At 42.9% G+C, this 19,507-nt stretch overlaps 1 protein-coding gene across 1 annotated transcript in view; it reads right to left on the bottom strand.

Moving 5' to 3' along the window:
* Positions 1–19,507, bottom strand: part of LOC111771627 (translation initiation factor IF-2) — a 115,499-nt gene that overhangs the window by 89,953 nt on the left and 6,039 nt on the right. The window contains exons 2-3 of the mRNA XM_070258288.1: positions 9,768–9,950; positions 6,834–6,937 (exon numbers count right to left, since the gene is read on the bottom strand). Coding sequence (XP_070114389.1) covers positions 6,899–6,937; positions 9,768–9,950 — 222 coding nt within the window. The 3' untranslated portion in view covers positions 6,834–6,898. The remainder of the gene's footprint in view (positions 1–6,833; positions 6,938–9,767; positions 9,951–19,507) is intronic.

Here is a 19,507-nt window from a genome sequence, read left to right as displayed (position 1 = left end):
CACTCATGTCATCTTTCACAGCATCCAGCCCACGGCCATCACCAAGGGGTGGGCTGCAGTGGTGCTCAGACTGGCATGTATTTTGCTCATCATATATCAACCTTAGGTTGCTGCTCCAGGAGAAGGGCACCATCCTCCCAGGGATTCAGGCAGTAAACCTTGGGGGTCTCCATGAAGAAGAAACCCTACTCCATCTCCTCGCTTCCACGGGAGTACCCTGAGCTCTCACCCTTGAACGTGCTTTGGAACCTCCTGGAAGCCTTGTTGAACACAGCCCTGCTCCCAGGGATTCCCATTCAGCATGTCTGGGATGGACCAAAGATTCTGCATTTTGAGCAAATCCCTAGTCAGTGCAGTGGTGCTGGTCCAGGATGACTTTGAGAGTCACTGATGATTGGAACAGCGAGGTTCTGTGCTTGATTCATCATGCACAGGACCAGAAAGTCTAGAAACCAAAGTGGAAAGCAGCTCCTCGTCATGTTAACACCAGGCTGTCCAGATATTAAGGAAGGTGATTACAAGGAGAAAGACAGAGATGCAGAGGGCTAGGTCCAGATGATGGCAGGGGAGAGGGAGAGGCACAAAGAGAAGGAGAGATCCTCACACACCCAGACAGACAGCCTTGGCCCCGTCACACATCTGAGCTGACCTAGAGCCTAAAATTCCCCACCACGCCCACAACCATCTCCATGGGATCCCCAGCTTCCCAGAAAACTAGCATCCAGCAAGGACTGTGGAATCTAGGTCCCACTTAGTTCTGAATCTCACCCTCTTCATTCTCATTTTCTTCATGTCTCCCGTGTAGTTCATCTCTTGTATCTCTAGCATCCCATGCCTGAAGACACCCCCAGCTGCCCTCTCTACCTTCTGCACCTCTAACTTTCCCAATTAGTTGCACCTCAAGATGCCCCTGCCCCCAGTTCTAAAAGCCATTCAGCGTATCTGCTTTTGCACTAATAAACTATATTAGTGGCCTGGGGCTGCCATGACAAAGTACCACAGACTGGTTGGCTTACACAATACAAATTTGCTCTCTTACAGTTCTGAAGACCAGAAGTGTGAAATCAAGGTGTGGGCAGGGTTGGTTCCCTTTAAAGGCTCTAGGCCAGTCTCTGTTCCCTGCCTGGCCCCCAGCTTCTGGTGGGTGTCGGCAATCCTCGGCGTCGTCGCTTGGCTTGTAGAGGCAGAATCCCAGTCTCCTCCTTCATCTTTCCATGGGCTTCTCCCTGTCTGTGCATGTCTGTGACCCATGTGCCTCTTTTCATAAGGGCACCAGTCCCATAGCATTAGGGCCCACCCTAATGACCTCATCTTAACTAACTACATCTGCAACGACGCTGTTTCCAAATAAGGTGCATTCTGAGATTCTGGAGGTTAGTACTGAACATACAAATTTGGGGGTGGGGAAGGCACAATTCAGCCCAAAACATAAGCCTTCATAAAGAAAGCCCTGACACCAAAATAAAGAGGGGGGCCCATGAGCAAACCACGTTCCAGAAGCTCTTTCCACAGTAAAATGTCCCAAACCTAAATGCAAAGCAACTCGACAGTTGCCTAATTTGGCGGTTTCATACACTTCTGTGTGTTTGAGACTCACCCGGGGAGCTTGTTAAACACAGCTGCCTGGGCCCCACCCCAAATCTGCGGAATTTGAACCTCCTGGGGTGTGGCTATATTTAACAAGCTCCCAGGTGTTTTCGTCTAGCAGGAACATAAGAAAGCACAAAGCTACCCACAGCCCTTTGTGGGTTTAATTAGGGGCTCTTCTCAGGCAAGAAACAAACATTGGATCAGAATGGGTGCAAAATAAAGCCGAAAGAGTTAAATGTGAGAATTAAAAATTGCACAGGCTTAGATACTCTCCATCTGCAGGACGTGGTGTTATAACCTGTTTTGTTCACGTCATTGTGGTTTGGAAGTTGGAAAGCCTGGTCTCAACACGACCCACACCCTTCACCGGGCCTGAGGTTGACAAGTAATCTAAGCATCAGTTTCCCAACTTGTCAATAACTTGAGAATAACGGTCCCTGGTTGGAGGGCTGCTGAGCCCACAAAAGCACAAAATTCCTTTGAAGCATTGGCTCTTTTCCCAATGCTTCCTGCATCCCTTCTCTGTCTAAGTGAATCCTGAGGTTATGAGTTCTGGGAGAGTAACTGATTTCAAACCACTGTCGAAAGGATGCTGAGTGTGACATCCAGTAAAGGAGGAGGAAGCCCAGAGCATTTCCAATGAGCAGCCTTGGTATTCAGACCCATCATCTCTTTCTCCTAATCACGAAGAAAGGCAAAATTACTATGATGGATGTGCAGGTGCAGAAATAGAAACACAGGCATACTAAAAGTCTGCCAATGGATGGCGTCTAGATTTCCGCATTGCATTTTGGTGAAGCGTTTGCAAAAGCTTCTGCACGACAGCACTGCACCTGCACCTGCAACCAGGTTTCCCTCAGCATCTTCCCCTTGGGAGGGTCATGCCCAAACCCATCCGAGGCCAGAGATTAAGCCAAGCTCTCTTCTTGGTGCTGGTGCCCCGACCTTTTCCTCTACTCCGTTGGTTTAATTTCTCTTGTACCTTTCTACTCCATTTCTCGTTATTGGCCAAGTCTAACCCTGGGCATTGAGCATGCTCTGCCTAATCTATTTTTGCCCACCCCCTGCATGCAAGGCCTTCCTGACTTCACACCTCAGTCTTGGCGAACACTACACCTGCTTTTTATTCTTCCTCCCCTGACACACAGCCCAGCGTAAAAGAAAAGGAACTTGGCATATTGCTTAAACGTCCCTAAGAACACCACCTCTCCCAGATAAAAGACATGAGTCCTATACCTAAGAAAGCCACGGCCCAAAGCTGGCAATCCCCAGTTGCCACCAAGATGTATTTTATCCACAGCACTTCTTGAAACATTCCTCTTCCAATTCTGAAAGGAACAGGCCCTCTCAGGTCATAGAAAAGATTACCTATGCTGTCAAAAACCTTGTGATCCAGCGATTGCATTCCCAGGTATAAACCCAAGGGAAATGAAAACGTATGTCAATGCAAAAACTTGTCCGCACATGTTCATAGCAGCACTATGCTTAATAGTCAAAAGGTGGAAACAGCCCAAGTGTCCATGCATAGACGAATGGATAAACAGAAGGTAATCTTCCCCTGTAATGGAATAGTATTTGGCCATAAAAAGAAATGAAGTTCTGATACATGCTACAGCATGGATGAAACCTTGAAAACCTTATGCTCAACGAAAGAAGCCAGACACAAAACACCCCATATTATGGAAGTCTATTCATACGAAAGTCCAGAATAGGAAAATCTATAGAGACAGAAAGTAGATTACCGGTTACCTAGGTCTCGGAGGATTAGGAGATTACAGCTAAAGGGTATAGGGTTTCTTTTCGAGGCAATGAAAATGTTCTAGAGTTGACTGTGGTGATGATTGCACATATCTGTGAATATACTAAAAACCATTAGATTGCACACTTCAAATAGGTGAACTGTATGGTATGCAAATTTTATCTAGATAAAGCTGTTTTTCAAGAAAGCTTTAAAAAAGCTAAAACTATAAATAAACAAAAGCATGAGATGGGCTTCTAGCATAGGGCATAAATGTGCCTTTCTTGACGTTTCCAATATGACTGCTTCCCCCCATTCACCCACTCCTTCACAGACTCATTCTGCGATTAATTTCTATTTTAATTTGATTGATAGTTACTGAGCACTCCTTGGTGAGAAGGGGAGACTGCATAATTGTTCCCAATTCTCGACTCTCTTCTTTTTATAGAATCACACGTCTATACCTTTTGCCACAGGACTTTGCACGATCTCCCATGAAAGGAGGCAGAGCAGATATTTCTGCCCCACTATACTGGGTTTGAACACGTTACTGCCTATGGCCGAAAAATTTGAACAGACTACACCATGTGGGTTATAAATGTGGCTGCTTGCTTTGGCTTGTCCTCTTTGCTCCCATTATCTGTCAAAGAGGAGCGTGCACTCAGTGTCTGCTGCCCCTCACCCTGGGTCCCAGCATGAAGACACATGAATCCAATCAGAAACTTGGAGTCCAGCCCAGCCGGGAAGTGAGCCCAGCTAAGAATAGACTTTATGATTTTCAGATATTTTGTATATTGTTTTTATTTCTCTCTTAGAGTAATTATTCACAACCAGCTTCATTTTGCCCCCAGGGACACTTGGCAATGTCTGGGGACATTTTGGTTGTCACACCTTGAGGAAGCAGCTCCTGGCATCTAGTGAGGGGAGACCATGGATACTGGTCAACACCCTACAGTGCACAGGACAGGCCCCTCACAGAGAGTCCTCCAGTCCCAAATGTCCGTAGCACCAAGGTTAGAAGACGGAGATTTCACATGCAGTAAAATCCCTGTAATTCATGGGAAAATGAGCAGTCTGCGATTTCTTTGTGCTCACTTCTCTTGGCTACATGCTATATTTAAGACCATCTTGTCCAGAGATAAAAAGTTAGTGTAATTTTCTCTATCACTCGCCAGAAAACAAAGACAACATTTGAACCACGAAATGACTTTTGAACAGAGCATACAAAAATGCTTAAGATTTTAATTCTTAAGCAGGTACAATTTAGATGTGTTTTTGCTTGATTTGTTTGAAAAAACTTGTTCCATGCAAATTTCACAAATATATTTTAGAAATGCATGTGAGTTTGCAAATATGGTTTTATAATATGGACAAGTGTGTCCACAGTAAATCTTGAGAGCGTATTTCTCTATGAAAAAATAAATGATCATATCCCTTAGTAGAATCACAGAATATTTAAGAAAAGATTGAATGAAGCCTGCAGTTCCAGCAATCTCAAGAACATTGAGAGGATGATGACTAAACTCTGTGTTAAAATAACAGTACATTTTATCCCTTCTTCTTAAATCAAGGAAGTAGTATTAATTTTAGCTGTTAATTCTATACTTATGATACTGCTCACCTGACTTACTCTTGTCCTAATAAAAGTCAACTTAAATGGTGCAGACTTTAATTACACATTGTTTTACAATTTAAAAGTATTCTGTAACAATTATCAACATCATAACCATCATTCATCGCTGAATTCATAAGCCTTGTTCTTCTTCCTTTTAAACACTATGTTTCAACAAAATATTAAATGGACTTATTATAGGCAGCAATGTTGCTACGTGTGTAGAACTGGGGGATGGTTGTCCAACTTGTTTTAAGGCTGTGTGTTGCAAGGACCTCCAAGTCAATAGAAGAAAGATGAATGACATACATGACCCTGAATTTCCCCATCTGAATCACCCTGAGATAAGCAATAGCATTAGTAATAGTAAACACTGCTGACATAAACCTTCTCAATGCCCAGGAACAGGACAGACTCTCCCAGTGAAGTCTCATACAGACAAGATCAGAACTCCATGGGATGAACGATTTTTTTTCCTCCTCTCACTGAAGTCTTGATTGCTCAATTTAAAAAACACACACACATGAGCAAAAGAAGACTGATGTGTCTATGGACGCAATAGGAGTAATCAGCTCAAAAGATTTTCAGTGTTAACCATAAAATTTCAGCATCATGGTCTCAATATTTTAAAGAGCAATCCTCATCTCACTTCAACCTAATTTTAAGCTGCTCATTTATACGCAGTTATTTCACCACTGAGGCAGATTTATTTGGAGGGAATTGTTACATTGGAAAGAGGACTTTTGAGGTTTTGAAGCTGCAGGAGCGCTGCCATGGGCAATGCTTTCTCAAAGACGTGATCTTAGCTTCTGCATTAGTCCGAAGACATTTTAAGGAATTATTAAAACAAGGTTGAGATGGCTTCAGAGGTAAAGTTCTTCTCTAAGAACGCCTTGCAAATGCAAGTAATTCCCATATATATAATGCCGTTATCATGCTACCAAAATAGGTGCAAATAAAAATAGATTTAAAAAAAAAACGCCTTATGCTTATAAAGCTTTTACAATTTTTTTAAAAAAACGACACTTTTTTTCTGACGATGATCTCTCTATTGTATTTCTTGCTCTATTATTTTCTATATAAATATAAGCTCAGCATCCCTGAGTGGAGTTTCTTTCATGGGGTAACAAGACAGACTTGAGAATTCACAAAGCATGTGGGTTTGAGATCTCTACTACACGCTTTAATTATAAATTGCTTCATTGGGTATCATTGTCATAACACCCATAATAATAACCCATAATAATCTGTTCTTGACAGATTCCTGAACACTTGCTAACTTCGTAAGATTATTATTTCTTTTAAGATTAAATGGGGAAAAATCAATATTAGGGGTGTTTTCTTTAAATGGAGATTTTAGCCAAATTCAAAAAGACAAATTTGGGCCTCTCTGTCTATGAATGTATGTCTAATATATGATTTCTTTCTTTCTATGTATCTACATATCCATCTTTCTATGATCTATCTATTATCCATCTATCATCTATCACCTATTTAGCATCTATTTATCTATCCAAACACATATGTAGAGACCCACATCTAAAAATTATGTCTACGATTAATGTTGAGTATAAATTATATATTGTGCGGGAGACAATGATTCTCAAACAGAGAAAATGCCCACCCTCGGGTGACATTGGACAATGTTGGGAGACTCTTTTGGTTGTCACAACTAGGAGTGGAGGATGCTACTGGCATCTAATAGGTAGAGACCAGGGATGCTGCTCAACAGCCTACAGTACACAGGTCAGCCCCCTATAGGAAAAAATTATCTGGCCCAATATGTCAATATATCAATAAGATGCATTAAATGCCCACACCAAAGAAGGATATCCACAGAAGGATGGACAGAACACAAGTGCTGTAGAACGACCTGATGAGTGTCCATCTTACCTGGGGCTGCTGTGGTCAGCTGCCTTCCAGTGCCTTGTAAGAACATCTCTCAAAGGTATTCTTCTCTATCCAGTGAATGCCATATTCATGGAGTTGGACATATTCTACATGAGAAATAGAACAGAAAGTCCCTAAACAATTTTTCATGAATTTCCAATAAAGTATGCGTTTTCTTTTAGAATGTATTTTAAAGCATAAATACAAAAAAACCTCTCCTGAAGCCCTAAAGTCAAGGCCTGCATTGTTTGTACATCAAGATTTAGTAAAACCTTCAGATGGCATTTGACTGTACTCTGAAGCAGGAAGCGTTAGGGGCTGGGTTGGGTGTTGGTGGCAAAATAGCTTTGAGAAGTCAGAAAAGTGATATTAAGACAAGGGAATCAGATGCAGATTCTTCTTGCTTCACTTGTATGTGACAACTGATCGAATGCATTTCAGAGGAGACTCAGAGTACTTCAAATAAATGATGTCTGGTCTTTCAACTAGCCCTGAGAAACAGGCATCTCAAAGTCAGTGCAGCTGATTCTGTTTTCCAGCGATGACGTCTGTCATACCCCAGGTGCTTGTCTTGCCACTCCTCCATTAAGAAGCAGAGTCTAAACACCTCCCCTTTCAATGTGAGATGGACTTATCACATCCCACGTGTCTTAGTTTGCTCAAGGCTGCTAATTACAAATACCATAGACTGGGGGGCTTAGACAACAGACGTTTATTTCTCACAGTCCTGGAGGATGGAAATCCAAGATCAAGGTGTGGGTAGGGTTGGTTTCTCCTGAGGCCTCTGTCCTTGGCGTGTAGATGGCCATCTTCCCCGTGTCCTCACATGGTCGTCCCTCTGTGCTTGTCTGCGTCCTCATCTCCTCTTTTTGTAAGGACACCAGTCCTATTGGATCAGGACCCACGGTAGTGACCTCATTTTACCTTCATCACCTCTTTAAAGACCCTGTCTCCAAATACAGTCATATTCTGAGGTCCTGGGAGTCAGGACATCAACATACGAATTTTGAAGGAACACAATTTGGTCCATAACACCACAGAACGTGATGGAAGTGACACTTCCAAGACTGGGTTAGAAAAGACCATGCAACTTCCTCCTGTTTCTCTCAGAATGCTCCCCTATGGAAACCAGCTGCATAGTGGGAGGAAGCCCAAGCCACAGGGAGGTGGTCCAGTTGACAGTCCCAGCTGAGCCCAGTTGTCAAGTCATCCCATTCCAGCTCTTGATTTGGTGACTTCTGCATTTTCATTCCCAAATAGGACCCAATCCATCTAAACATGAGACCCACCTCATCACAGTTAATGAAAAACATTAAGTAAACCTGAGACTCGGTGAGAAGAGAGAGAGGGCAGAATTTGTACTATTTCATTCCTATTTCTTATGGGGGGAAGGAATCCAGTTTATTTCTGAAATAACTGCATCCAGCTCTTTCCTAGATTTGATTTTTTGGCAGACTTTATTTTGATTTTCATCAGCTGGTGTTGCACCCGGAGGTATCCAGCAGTGAAAGGGCAAGAGCAAGCATGCGTTGGGAGGAACTGTTCCCCGTGGCCCCCCAAAGCTATGCCGTGCAGGCTCTGCCCACAACATCCCAGCTTACACCACAGGAACTCAGAAGAAGAAACACCCCACCACGTAACCACAAAATTCTGCAGCCACCTAACAACCTCAACTCAGAAAATAATAACATGCCCCTCTTAATGAAAACATTGGTAACTAGTAGGAGGATGTACCTTGTGCAGCTGTGTGAATGCTACTGTTCCTCATAGACACAATTCTAGAAACAACTTTGAGAGCAAGAAAATTGGTAGCAATCGCTCCAAGGGGAAGTCAGAGTTTTGAAGCCAACATCCTGTGACAAATGCATGGATTTTCTTGAGTGGGCTGGATTCCGGAACATTCCTTCAGCAGCAACCTGGGATGTGACATCTGACATCTTGGCAGGTCCCCAGCCCAACCTCCTCATTTTGCAAAAAAGAAAGCATGCCACTAAGTTGCTAAAGGTACAACCTATATTTTTAGAGTGTTGACTACGTGCCAAAGATTTATCCCGTGCCCATGGAACGACAAATGGAACTGTCTACAGAAACAATATCAGGGTTATAATCCTCCAGCAATATCAGGGTTATAATCCTGAAGAATGCATGAGTGTTCAAGCTGGTTGATAGGGTCCTCATAAGAAAAGGCAGCAGAAGCAGAATTTACTAACTCTTGCTGTCCCAATAATGTAATCAACACCCATCTTGCTCTCTAGCTCATGTTATGGAGAGAAATTATATTCACAGTAGTGATGATGGTCTCACCAGATGGGGAATTTTGGTTCCTTCAAGAGGCACTAAAATCTGAAGTTCCCATCATGAGTATGTATATATATATAGATATATATCTATATCAAGACCCTGGAGGCTGTCATGCAAATATTGCCCATCATATGAGTCTCAGAGACAAGGCAGACCTAGAGGGAGAAAACCAACTTGAGCTCAGCAAGGATTTGAGAAAAGACATCTATCTCTGAGCAAGGACTCAGAGTGTTGGGGAAAGGTGGGTTTTCAATTCATCTCCAAAGTTCCACACATATATTGACTTTGTGGAGCAAAGATGGTGGTGGAGATGCCACATTATAGTCTGAGTTTGGCCCCCACAGGTCAAGCGATGCTTAATTTTCCTTACTGAGGGAAAGAGGAAAGGAGATTGGACACAGCAGTCTCAAGCCATGAAAGGATGGAATTCAAATAAGTAAATTTTAGTAGGAGAAATAGAGTGAGCGAGGCAGCAAAGTCAAAATTGTGTTCAAGAGCTGGGGGCTGGAAGGAGACAGCCAGGTTCGACCTGCAAATCCATCCATAATTTTCTAGCTCTGTAACCTTGGGAAACTTACTTGTCTCTGTTAAAAATAAAATACACAATGAGCATAAGGGTAGATGCTATCAACATACCTGTGATGATGGAGGTTGTAGTGGGTTGAATTGTTCCCCCCAAGAAGACACGTCCAAGACTTGATCCCTGGAACCTGGGAACGGGACCTTCTTTGGAAATAGGGTCTTTGCAGATGCGATTAAGTGAAAGATGGAGATGAGGTCATCCCAGATGAAGGTGGCCCTAAATCCAATGGCAGTGTCCTTATAACAAACAGAAGGAGAGAAAAACAGACATAGAGGAGAAGCCACGTGAGGACGGAGGCAGAGATGGGAGAGATGCAGCCACCACCCCAGGGATGCCTGGAGCCCCCGAAGCTGGAAGAGGCAGGAAGGACCCTCTCCTGGAGCCTCCGGAGGGAGGGCGGCCCTGCGACCCTGCATCCCAGACATCTGGTCCCCAGGACTGGAAAAGCACAAATTTCTCTTGTCTTTAGCCACGCATTCTCTAATACTTTGTTATAGCAGCCTTAAGAAACTAATATGCCAGGGAACATGAATTAGCATTTACTGATAGTTGAACAATTTCCTGTGCTTTTATTTATTGAAACTGTATATCTGCCATGGGATTCATTCTTCTTTTCTTTTCTGACATAGAATATAGCCATGACTGGGGTTATAGCAAAATAATTTTACCCTCAGCTTTCTCCATGTGATTTTTAATGTCCTAATATGTTTTCATTTCTCACTTTTCTTTAAAACGTTAAGGGATAGATATATTTCAAACCATAATAATCACTGATATGAGGCTTATTTTCTTTTAATGTGTTAACTGATTCTTTCTACAGAGTGATTTCATATAATTAAAGTATATACGCAAGTCAAGACGTCTCTTATTTCTTGCTATCTTCACCTCGTCCCAGAAGAGGACACATTACTAAGTTCCAGGTTGCGAGGCTGGTGGGTGGGAATGGTTAAGAGCCTAGATTCACGGACCTCAATCATCACTCGAGAGGCCTTCACACTCCCGAGCGTTGCTGACTAATCTGTGTACCTGTGAGTTTGTGTCTGATTTTAACAGGAAGAGTGTCCATATATTTCATCGAATTCTTAAGAGGCATCTAAAGCAAGACAAGCTGATTTACTGGTTTCCTGGGGCTCCTGTAACAAATATTGCTTAAAACAATAGGAATTTATACTCTCCCAGTTCTGGAGGCCACACGTCTGAGATCAAGGTGTGGGCAGCAGTGGTTCCTTCTGGAGTCTCTGAGTGAGAATTTGTTCCCAGTTTCTGGTGGTTACCAGCAATTCTGGGCATTCCTGGACTTGTAGATGCCTCACTTCAATCTCTATCTCTTTCTTCACTATGCTCTCTCTTCTGTATGCATTTCCATTTCTGTTTCATATAAAGATACTCATCCCTGGATTTGGGGCCCACTTGGTTAATCCAGGATGCTCTCATTTGGAGATCCTTAATTACATCTGCAAAGACCCTTTCTCCACATAAGGCCCCATTCACAGGTTCCACGTTGGCATATCTTTCTTTTTATGCAGGGGTGTCACCATTCAACCCAGTACGTGTTCTATTAAAGATAAGATCAAACCTCATGTCCATCAACTTTGTAGCAACTGGATGGAATCTCTACATTTTGTCTAAGGATTGTTGAATCTCCTGCGAGGAATTCACGTTTATCCAGACACCTTCAGATTCCTTAGTGATAACTCATTAGGAATTTTAGATCCCTGATAAGCATTGTCAAATCCCACAATTTAGACCCACACTCCCCAGTCAAAATGGCTTCCTGGTCTGCATTAAAATGCCCCTCTTCCCCCAGGGAAGGCTGGGTCGGTTGACAGATCAATCTTCTCCCAAACCCTGCAGCTCATTTGCACAAACACTCCTTTGTAAATCTTTCGGAAATCTTAAACTTTTCTCCCTTTCTCTAGACAGCCCACAAATACCCCTCACTTTTAATAGTGAAAACTCTTCTATGCAATGTTTAGTAACTTTAATTCTATGTATCTCTGTACAGCAGATAAAATTCATTTCTAAACTTGTTTTTAGTTCTGTACTCCTCAGGGATTTCACACCACAGAACATTCCTATCCCACGAAGGTCTTTTTCTCTGTGTAATGACCCAAGCTTATCTGTAAAACTTGCACCATCTCTCTTCTCGCCTGAGATGACAGCAACTAATTCAGCAAGATCCACAACAAAAGATAAGAGACTCTCATTTCATACAAAGTGTCACTGTTTATTATGTAAACACATCGTTTTGTAGGTGCCAGTGGTGGCCCCAGATGAAACTGATATATGCATGATGAATATTTCCTGTTATGTGTGTTATCATGTGACATGTCATGTTTACAAATCTATGAGTTACTGATGGCATTCTGGCTTTTTCCAGAGATGTGAAATTTCTCAGTCCTTTAAAGGTCTTGGATGGAGTGTTTTAGGGTACATTCTGGATCCTTCCAGTGTTGTCTGCCTTTCCTCAGGACCATATCCATATTGTCTAAGACTGTTCTCGATTGCACCTCTCGTGCAACGTGGACAAGCTGCTCACAGACACCGACTGCTGAAATATTGGAAGGCTCTATCTTGTGCAACCTTCCCACACAATGAAACAAAACAAAGACTCTGTAGCCTCTCCCACTTTTGCGTCTTTTTCTCAAGGATGTTCTCCACCCTTCTGAGTAGAACAATATTTTAGACACAGGGACATCTTCCAACATGCAATTGGGTCTCAGTACCCCACAGGGTCTTAGTCTGGAGAACTGAAGCAACAAGGACCCCCATGAATGCTTCCCAGGATGTTCAGTTTCCTCATCCAATGGAATCCACGCAGCTGGAAGTCTAACCACGCTGGGAATTTAGTTTTTCATGCTCCTCCGGGTTGTTGGTCTATTGAATCCAGCTCCTTCGTCTTTGATAGCAGAGCTGCTCAAAAGCAGCTGCTGTTTAGAAATATGTTCAAAGTGGTTTCTCACTTGGCCATCTTTGGGGAGCCGCTTCATCCTCTTGCCACGCTGTTGGGACACACTCTCAAAACAAAAGACTTCACTCTTACGTTTTATGCTCTTCTCCCAGACCAGTTCCCTTGGTAACTTCATCATACACCCAATGGAGGGCCCCAGAATTACGTGACTACAGTTCTGAAGAAGCCTCTTATCTGAGAGCTTCCATTGAACCCATGTGGCCCCATTGTAAACCAGCAAAATCCAGTGCCTCCAAAGCTCCCAGGTGAGCTTTATCTCCGAGGCCCCAGATCCAAATCTGGGTGAAATTCAGACTTAGATACTTTGTACTCTTTCCCAAGAGCAGGGTTGGGCATTATCTTTAAAACCAGCCAAGCACGTTCCTCAGAAAGACATGAACTGCACAACTGACGTTTCTCTGGGTTGGTGTGTTCCTTCCCTTACATACCTCAAGGCGTCTTTCGATGAGAACTGTTCTTATAAATTCAAAAATAAATAAACAGTAATTAGTGGCATGAGTTAATTCATAGCCCATAATTTTTGGTCCCACGCGGGTTGGTCTAATTATACCCAAGAAGCCATAAAAAATTAGACAGGGGAGATCTCTAACTCCATCAAACATGGAATATGTAGTTTTCCATGGTGTCTTCATTTTAAGTTTTTCTTTTTCCCTCCGTCAGCTGCATAAATACAGACTGACCTGTAGGAACAACACAAACAAGTCCTAATAGTGTGAGTCTAGATGTATTTTGCACACTGCATTTTTTTACTGGGATGTTCTGTCGGCTCTGTTGGGCATGGATAACACTGATAGGATCTCTACTTGTCCAAAAGATGATTGCCCAGTTGTCAGGAGGAGATACCCTTTGGGTTGTTTTTCCATTGATGGTGGCATTTCTCCTGGTTGGTCACCTCGCTGGCCCTCATTTACAGCCCTCAGCATATCTTGGAGATGACCAAGAATGGGTTGCCTGTGGCCAACACATGACCTTCACTATCCCAGCAGCTGTCACAATTAATTTGTTTCAAAAAGTATTGTAAAATAACATCTCTTGGTAGGAAACTCGATCTGAATAGAAGACAAAGAGATAAAAAGTGAAATTTCCATCTGCCCTGTTAAACCCCCCTACCACCACCCTGAATTGACTTCTCCTCCTCATAGCAAAACCCTGTTTCTCAGGATCCATGCAGGATTTTCTGTGAACATCACATACAAATCACAGAATCATAGATGCTCATACATTACACAAATAGATCCTATAAATTGTTCCTTATCAATACGATTTTAAGATTTTTTTCTACAGATATACATGTAGATAGAAATCATCTGCCTTTCTTTTTCTTTTTTTTTTTTTTCCTGAGGATGATTGGCCCTGAGCTAACATCTGTTGCCAATCTTCCTCTTTTTTACGTGAGCTGCCACCATAGCATGGCCACTGACAGATGAGTGATGTAGGTCCATGCCTGGGAACCAAACCCAGGCTGCCAAAGCAGAGCACGCTGAACTTAACCACTAGGCCACTGGGGCTGGCCCTTCATTTATTTTTTAAATGGCTACCTAATAGTCTGTTGTAAAGGCATGCATCGATTTATTTTTTAAACTAAGTAGACTTCATTTCTTAGAGCAGCTTTATGTTTAAAGGAAAATTAAACAGAAAGTACACATGGTTCCCACATTCCCCTTCTCCTGTTACACCGTGTCCCTGTTACGAACATCTTGCATTGATGTGGTACATCTGTTAAGACTGGTGAACCAGTATCGACACAGCATTTCTCCCAGAGTCCACAGTTTGCATTAGGGCTCCCCTTGGGGTTGGACGTTCTATGGGTTTGCACTGAGGCACCATGTCATATATCTACCATTACAGGATCACACAGAATATTTTCGCCGCCCTGGCATTCGCTAATTTATTTTACCACCATTATTTCTCTCCCCATAACTCTAAGAGCCTCCCACCAGGGATCTCAACCCTCACAGTGCGTCAGAATCACCTGAGGAAAAGACAAAAATATCTACGCCTGGATTCCCGCCCCCTGAGACTTGGTTCAGCTGGTCTCCAGTGGGGCCCAGGCAAGCACAGGGTTTCTAAAGTTCCAGCTGGTTCTGATGGCTGTTGTAGGTCCTTGAAGCTTATTCTCAATTCAGCTGGCAGGCAAAGAGAGCCTTTTAAAACTGAGCAGAGCAGATCACGTTTCAGCTCAGAATCTGACAACAGCTCTGCATCTTGCTGAGTTAGAGTTGCCGAGTGAAATACAGGATGCAAGTTGAATCTGGATTTCAGATAAACGACAAACGATTTTTTTAGTATAATTAGGTCCCAAATACTGCATGGGACATACTTATACTAAAAAAAATTATGCGTGGTTGATCTGAAATTCAAATTCAACTGTGCATTTTGTATAACTATGTCCCAGATTGCATGGGACACTAAAATGGGTTCTAGACCCAATTCCAATATGTGTGTCTGTTGGGGGTGGGGGGTTCCCACATCACCAAGCAATTCTTGGACACCAGCTGGGCGTCCTTCAAGTTGACTCAGTTCTGACACTATCTACCTGGAGATGGCATCAGATCCCACAGGTGAAGTGCTCAGTTCCACAAGACCATCCCCTACTTCAGACACTCATCGCAAGTCCAGGTTGTCACCTGTGCTTCTGACGGACTGGCTAAGGATCAATTTCCCAGGATTCCTCCTTGGGTTCGATTAATTTGCTAGATTGGCTCACAGAACTCAGAGAAACATCCTACTGACTAGACAAAGGGATCTAACTCAGGAAGAGCCAAATGGAGGAGATGTATAGGGCAAGGCATGGGGAATGGGTGTGGAGCTTCCATGCCCTCTCCGGGTACCACTCACCCGGAATCTCTGAACCCTGCCCTTTCGAGTTTTTATGGAGGCTTCATTACACAGGCATGATTGATTGAACCATTGGCCATGCACGAGTGAACTCAATCTCCAGGCCCTCCTTTCTCCCCTCAGGGGAGGGACTGAAAGTTCCAACCCTCTAATCCCAGGGTTGGGTCCCCTGGCTACCAGCCCCCATGCTCAGTTCACCTAAAAAAAAATCATTAACACAACAAAAGACCTGTGTCACTCCCTTCACTTAGGAAATTCCGAGTTTTAGAAGGTCTGTGCTAGAAACAGGGACAAAGATCAAATATATATTTCTTATTAGAAAGCACAATATCACAGAAATACTTATACTAAAAACAACATTCATAGTTTATCCGAAAATCAAAGTCACGTGGGCATTTGGTGTATGCGTGGACCAAAGAAGGCAAAGGCATCCTTAGGAAGTTCAACTAGGTATTCAGTGTATGTCCCAAAGATTGCGCGGACCATTATTATCGTTACCTGCAGTCAAGTCAGCTCCGACTCCTGGCTACCCTGAATGAGTGATATCCACCATACCCTGTCCTCAACAGCCCTGTCAGCTCCTGTAGACTCACGCCTATGGCACCCTTTATGGAGTCAACCCATCTCATACTTGGTCTTCCTCTTTTCCTGCTGCCGTCTTCTTTTCCCAGCACTATGGTCTTGTCCTACGAATCCTGCTTTCTCATGATGGGCCCAAAGTAGGACAGCCTCAGTGTTGTCATCTTGCTTGCAGTGATAGTTCAGGCTTAATTTGCTCTGGGAACCACTTGTTCATCTTCCTGGCAGTCCAGGGTAAGCCGCAGAGCTCTCCTCTGACACCGTATTTCAAATTTTTTTCCCTGTCAGTCTTTTTCACCGTCCAGCTTTCACACTCGTACATAGTGATGGGGAATAGGCGGGTGTGGGTAACCTTGGCCTGCGTCTCTAATGACACCTCCTTACACTTGAGGATCTTTCCTAACTCTTTCATTGCTGCCCTCCCGAGTCTCAGCCTTCTGTTGATTTCCCGGCTGCAGTCTCCATTTAAATTGGTGATTTGCTTATAATAAAAGAATGATTCGTTGTTTACTTGAAATTCAAATTCAACTGGGCATTTAGTGGAAGTTTGTCTCAAAGATTGTATGGGGCATATTTATCCTAAAATAATTATTTATTGTTTATCTGAAATTCAAATTCACCCAGGCATTTAGTATAAGCATGTCCCAAATATTACATGGGGACATACTTTATACTAAAAAATACAGAGGCTGGACTGGTAGCGTAGTGGTTAAGTTTGCCCACTCTGTTTCAGTGGCCCAGGGTTCATCGGTTCAGATCCCAGGCATGGACCTACACACTGCTCATCAAGCAAGCTGTGGTGGCCTCCCACATATAAAACAGAGGAAGATCAGCATAGACGTTAGCTCAGGGCCAATCTTCCTCACTAAAAAAAAAAAATCAAACCAAAAACACATTGTTTATCTGAAATTCAACTATAACTGGGCACCCTGTATTTTTATTTGCTCAATCTGGCCACCCTGGAGTAAAGGGCAAAGTCCACACTCTCCGCCTCACATTCCCAGACTTCTGAAGTTTATTCCTTCCTTCCTTCCTTCAAAAATGGCCCCTCTGTAAGAGTTAATCTGCATCACACACACCTACCTCCAGCTATATCTATATCTGTGTAACCCTATAGGTATGCACACACAGATATATTATATGAGGTAAAATAATAACGTATCCTTATATACCTATAATTACGTAATAGTGAATATAGAAAATTACTACAGTTGACACCCTCTTCCCCACCCTGGCCCTCTCACTTTGTTATTTCTTCCTTTCCCTCCATAGTTCATATGCTCTGACCCACTCTTAGTGCTGACTGTCCATGGCGTACCCCTGGGTCTGAGCCCCCTGCATCAGGGGATCTGGGTCTGCTGACCTCTGCTTTATCCCATGCCCACATTGGGAGTGCCTGGCACATGGTGGGGACTCCACCAGCACCCCTCCCGTGGACAGAGATTGCTGCTGCCAGCCATGGCTATTTCAAACTCTGCCGCAATGGACAGTCCTCCCTAAACACCTCCACACCCCTGGGTGTGGATCCCAAAGCCAACTTGGAGGGAGCACGTGCATGGGAAGATCCCATAGCCACTCTCTGATTATCCTCCCTAAAGCCTGCACCCCTTAATACCCAGACTTGCTGGGTGAGGCGGTGCCTGTCTCCCTGAAAGCCAAGCTTCATGGGGTGCCACCCATGGTGCCCATCGTGCAGGGGGCACTAGGCACCCGGCTTTGGGCTAACCTGCGCTCCTCAGCTGTGAGAGGCTGAGCATCTTTCTCAAGTGCGTTGGCGCAGGCTCTGGAGACCCCGAGGAGCTGCTGGGGAAAGCAATTCAAGCCCCTGATGTCTCCCCCTCTGACCAGCAATAATAATAGTGTCAGCTCCTAGACGCTGTCAGGATTGAAGTGACTAAAAGGAAGGAAAGAACCTCGGGCCGGGAGGGAAACAGCTGGAGGCCAAGGTGTAGGGTGTTGATGAGTCTGAGGGTGGCAAAGACATTTTCACTGTAACATTTGTCTCTTAAATGAGCTTAGAGACTTTCAAATTATGCATATTTCAAAGGATGATGCAGACATGTACACATATATACACATGCACAACATAAATAAACTGTACACATGTGGGTTTATACGCATTTAGGTTTGTATATATGTTTATATATACTTACATATGTCTGAATATATATTTATATATATTTATATGTATTTGTCTACCATATATGTATATATGTCTATACTGTATTATATTGTCATATTGCATTATATTGTTATATTGTAATACCACATATTACATAATTACGTGTATATACATACATATATATATAAAAATGTGCATATTTTTCTTAGATAATATAAACGCAAATATGCCTTTACTTTATGGTTTCTTAGGAAAACCTCCCCAAATTATACATATTTTATATACATTTTATATAAATATAGTTATTACTATTACATTTTAAAAGTCTGTATTTTCATCTCAGACTCCGCGGTTCTGTTTTTACAGGTTCATTGACATATGAAGAATTTACTTTGGCATAAACAAAGAAGGAATCCTGCTTTTTGAAATTTAAATCACCATGCAGTTGTTGAATAGCACTTTTTGGGTGTGCTGCGTCCTCTGCCCCACGTTCACATGGCCTGTGCATTCTGGACTCTAGGGCAATGCGTGTCTCAAGCTCTTTCCTCTCCAGGACCAAACTAGTTTTCAAATTCCAGCTTTATCACGAGGAAAGCTAGCTCCCACATTATCAGTCTTCTTTTTCAGCATTTTAGAACCCTGCCTCTCACAGTTTTTCTTCCAGATAAGCTCTGACTTCACATTGTCATAGTCCCGACACAGGTTTGCTGGGCCTGGTGCTGAGTTAATCATCCATGGAGGAAGAATGACAGTAGCAGATGTTTTCCTCCAAGGTCAGGGCACATATTTCTAGTTTGTCACGTCTTCCCATGTCCTTCAGTAGTTTTCAAGTTTTCCCCTTATTAGTCTTATACCGATAAGTATTGATGACTAACCAAAACAATCGGGTTCGAGGATAAGACTCGATAAATGTTTTCTTACCTCTCGCCCAGACATTAAGATAAACTACAGAACCACAGCTCCTGAGCAAGGACTAAGATAATTCTACCTCAATTCATCACTTCACAGAAACCAGTTTCCAAATCTGCCCATTTGTATCTCCTATGAGATCATCCATTGTGTGTTCTGAAGTCTATTTTCTCATTCCAAGAACATTTGTAGAAACTTAAAAAAAAATTACAAGGAGTCTCACAATCCAGACACAAGCATTTTGACACTGTCTTACTCGTTTTTTTATATAATGAAAATCAGAGTGTGTTACAAAATTTGGATTACTGCCTAGATTATTTAAAATTTAATCACAATGTTCCCATTGGGTTTACTATTTATAAAGAATTTGAAGA

The sequence above is a fragment of the Equus caballus genome, chromosome X (genome assembly GCF_041296265.1).
Source record: "Equus caballus isolate H_3958 breed thoroughbred chromosome X, TB-T2T, whole genome shotgun sequence".
Classification (NCBI taxonomy): Eukaryota; Metazoa; Chordata; class Mammalia; order Perissodactyla; family Equidae; genus Equus; species Equus caballus.
This window is presented reverse-complemented; position numbering and strand designations above follow the sequence as displayed.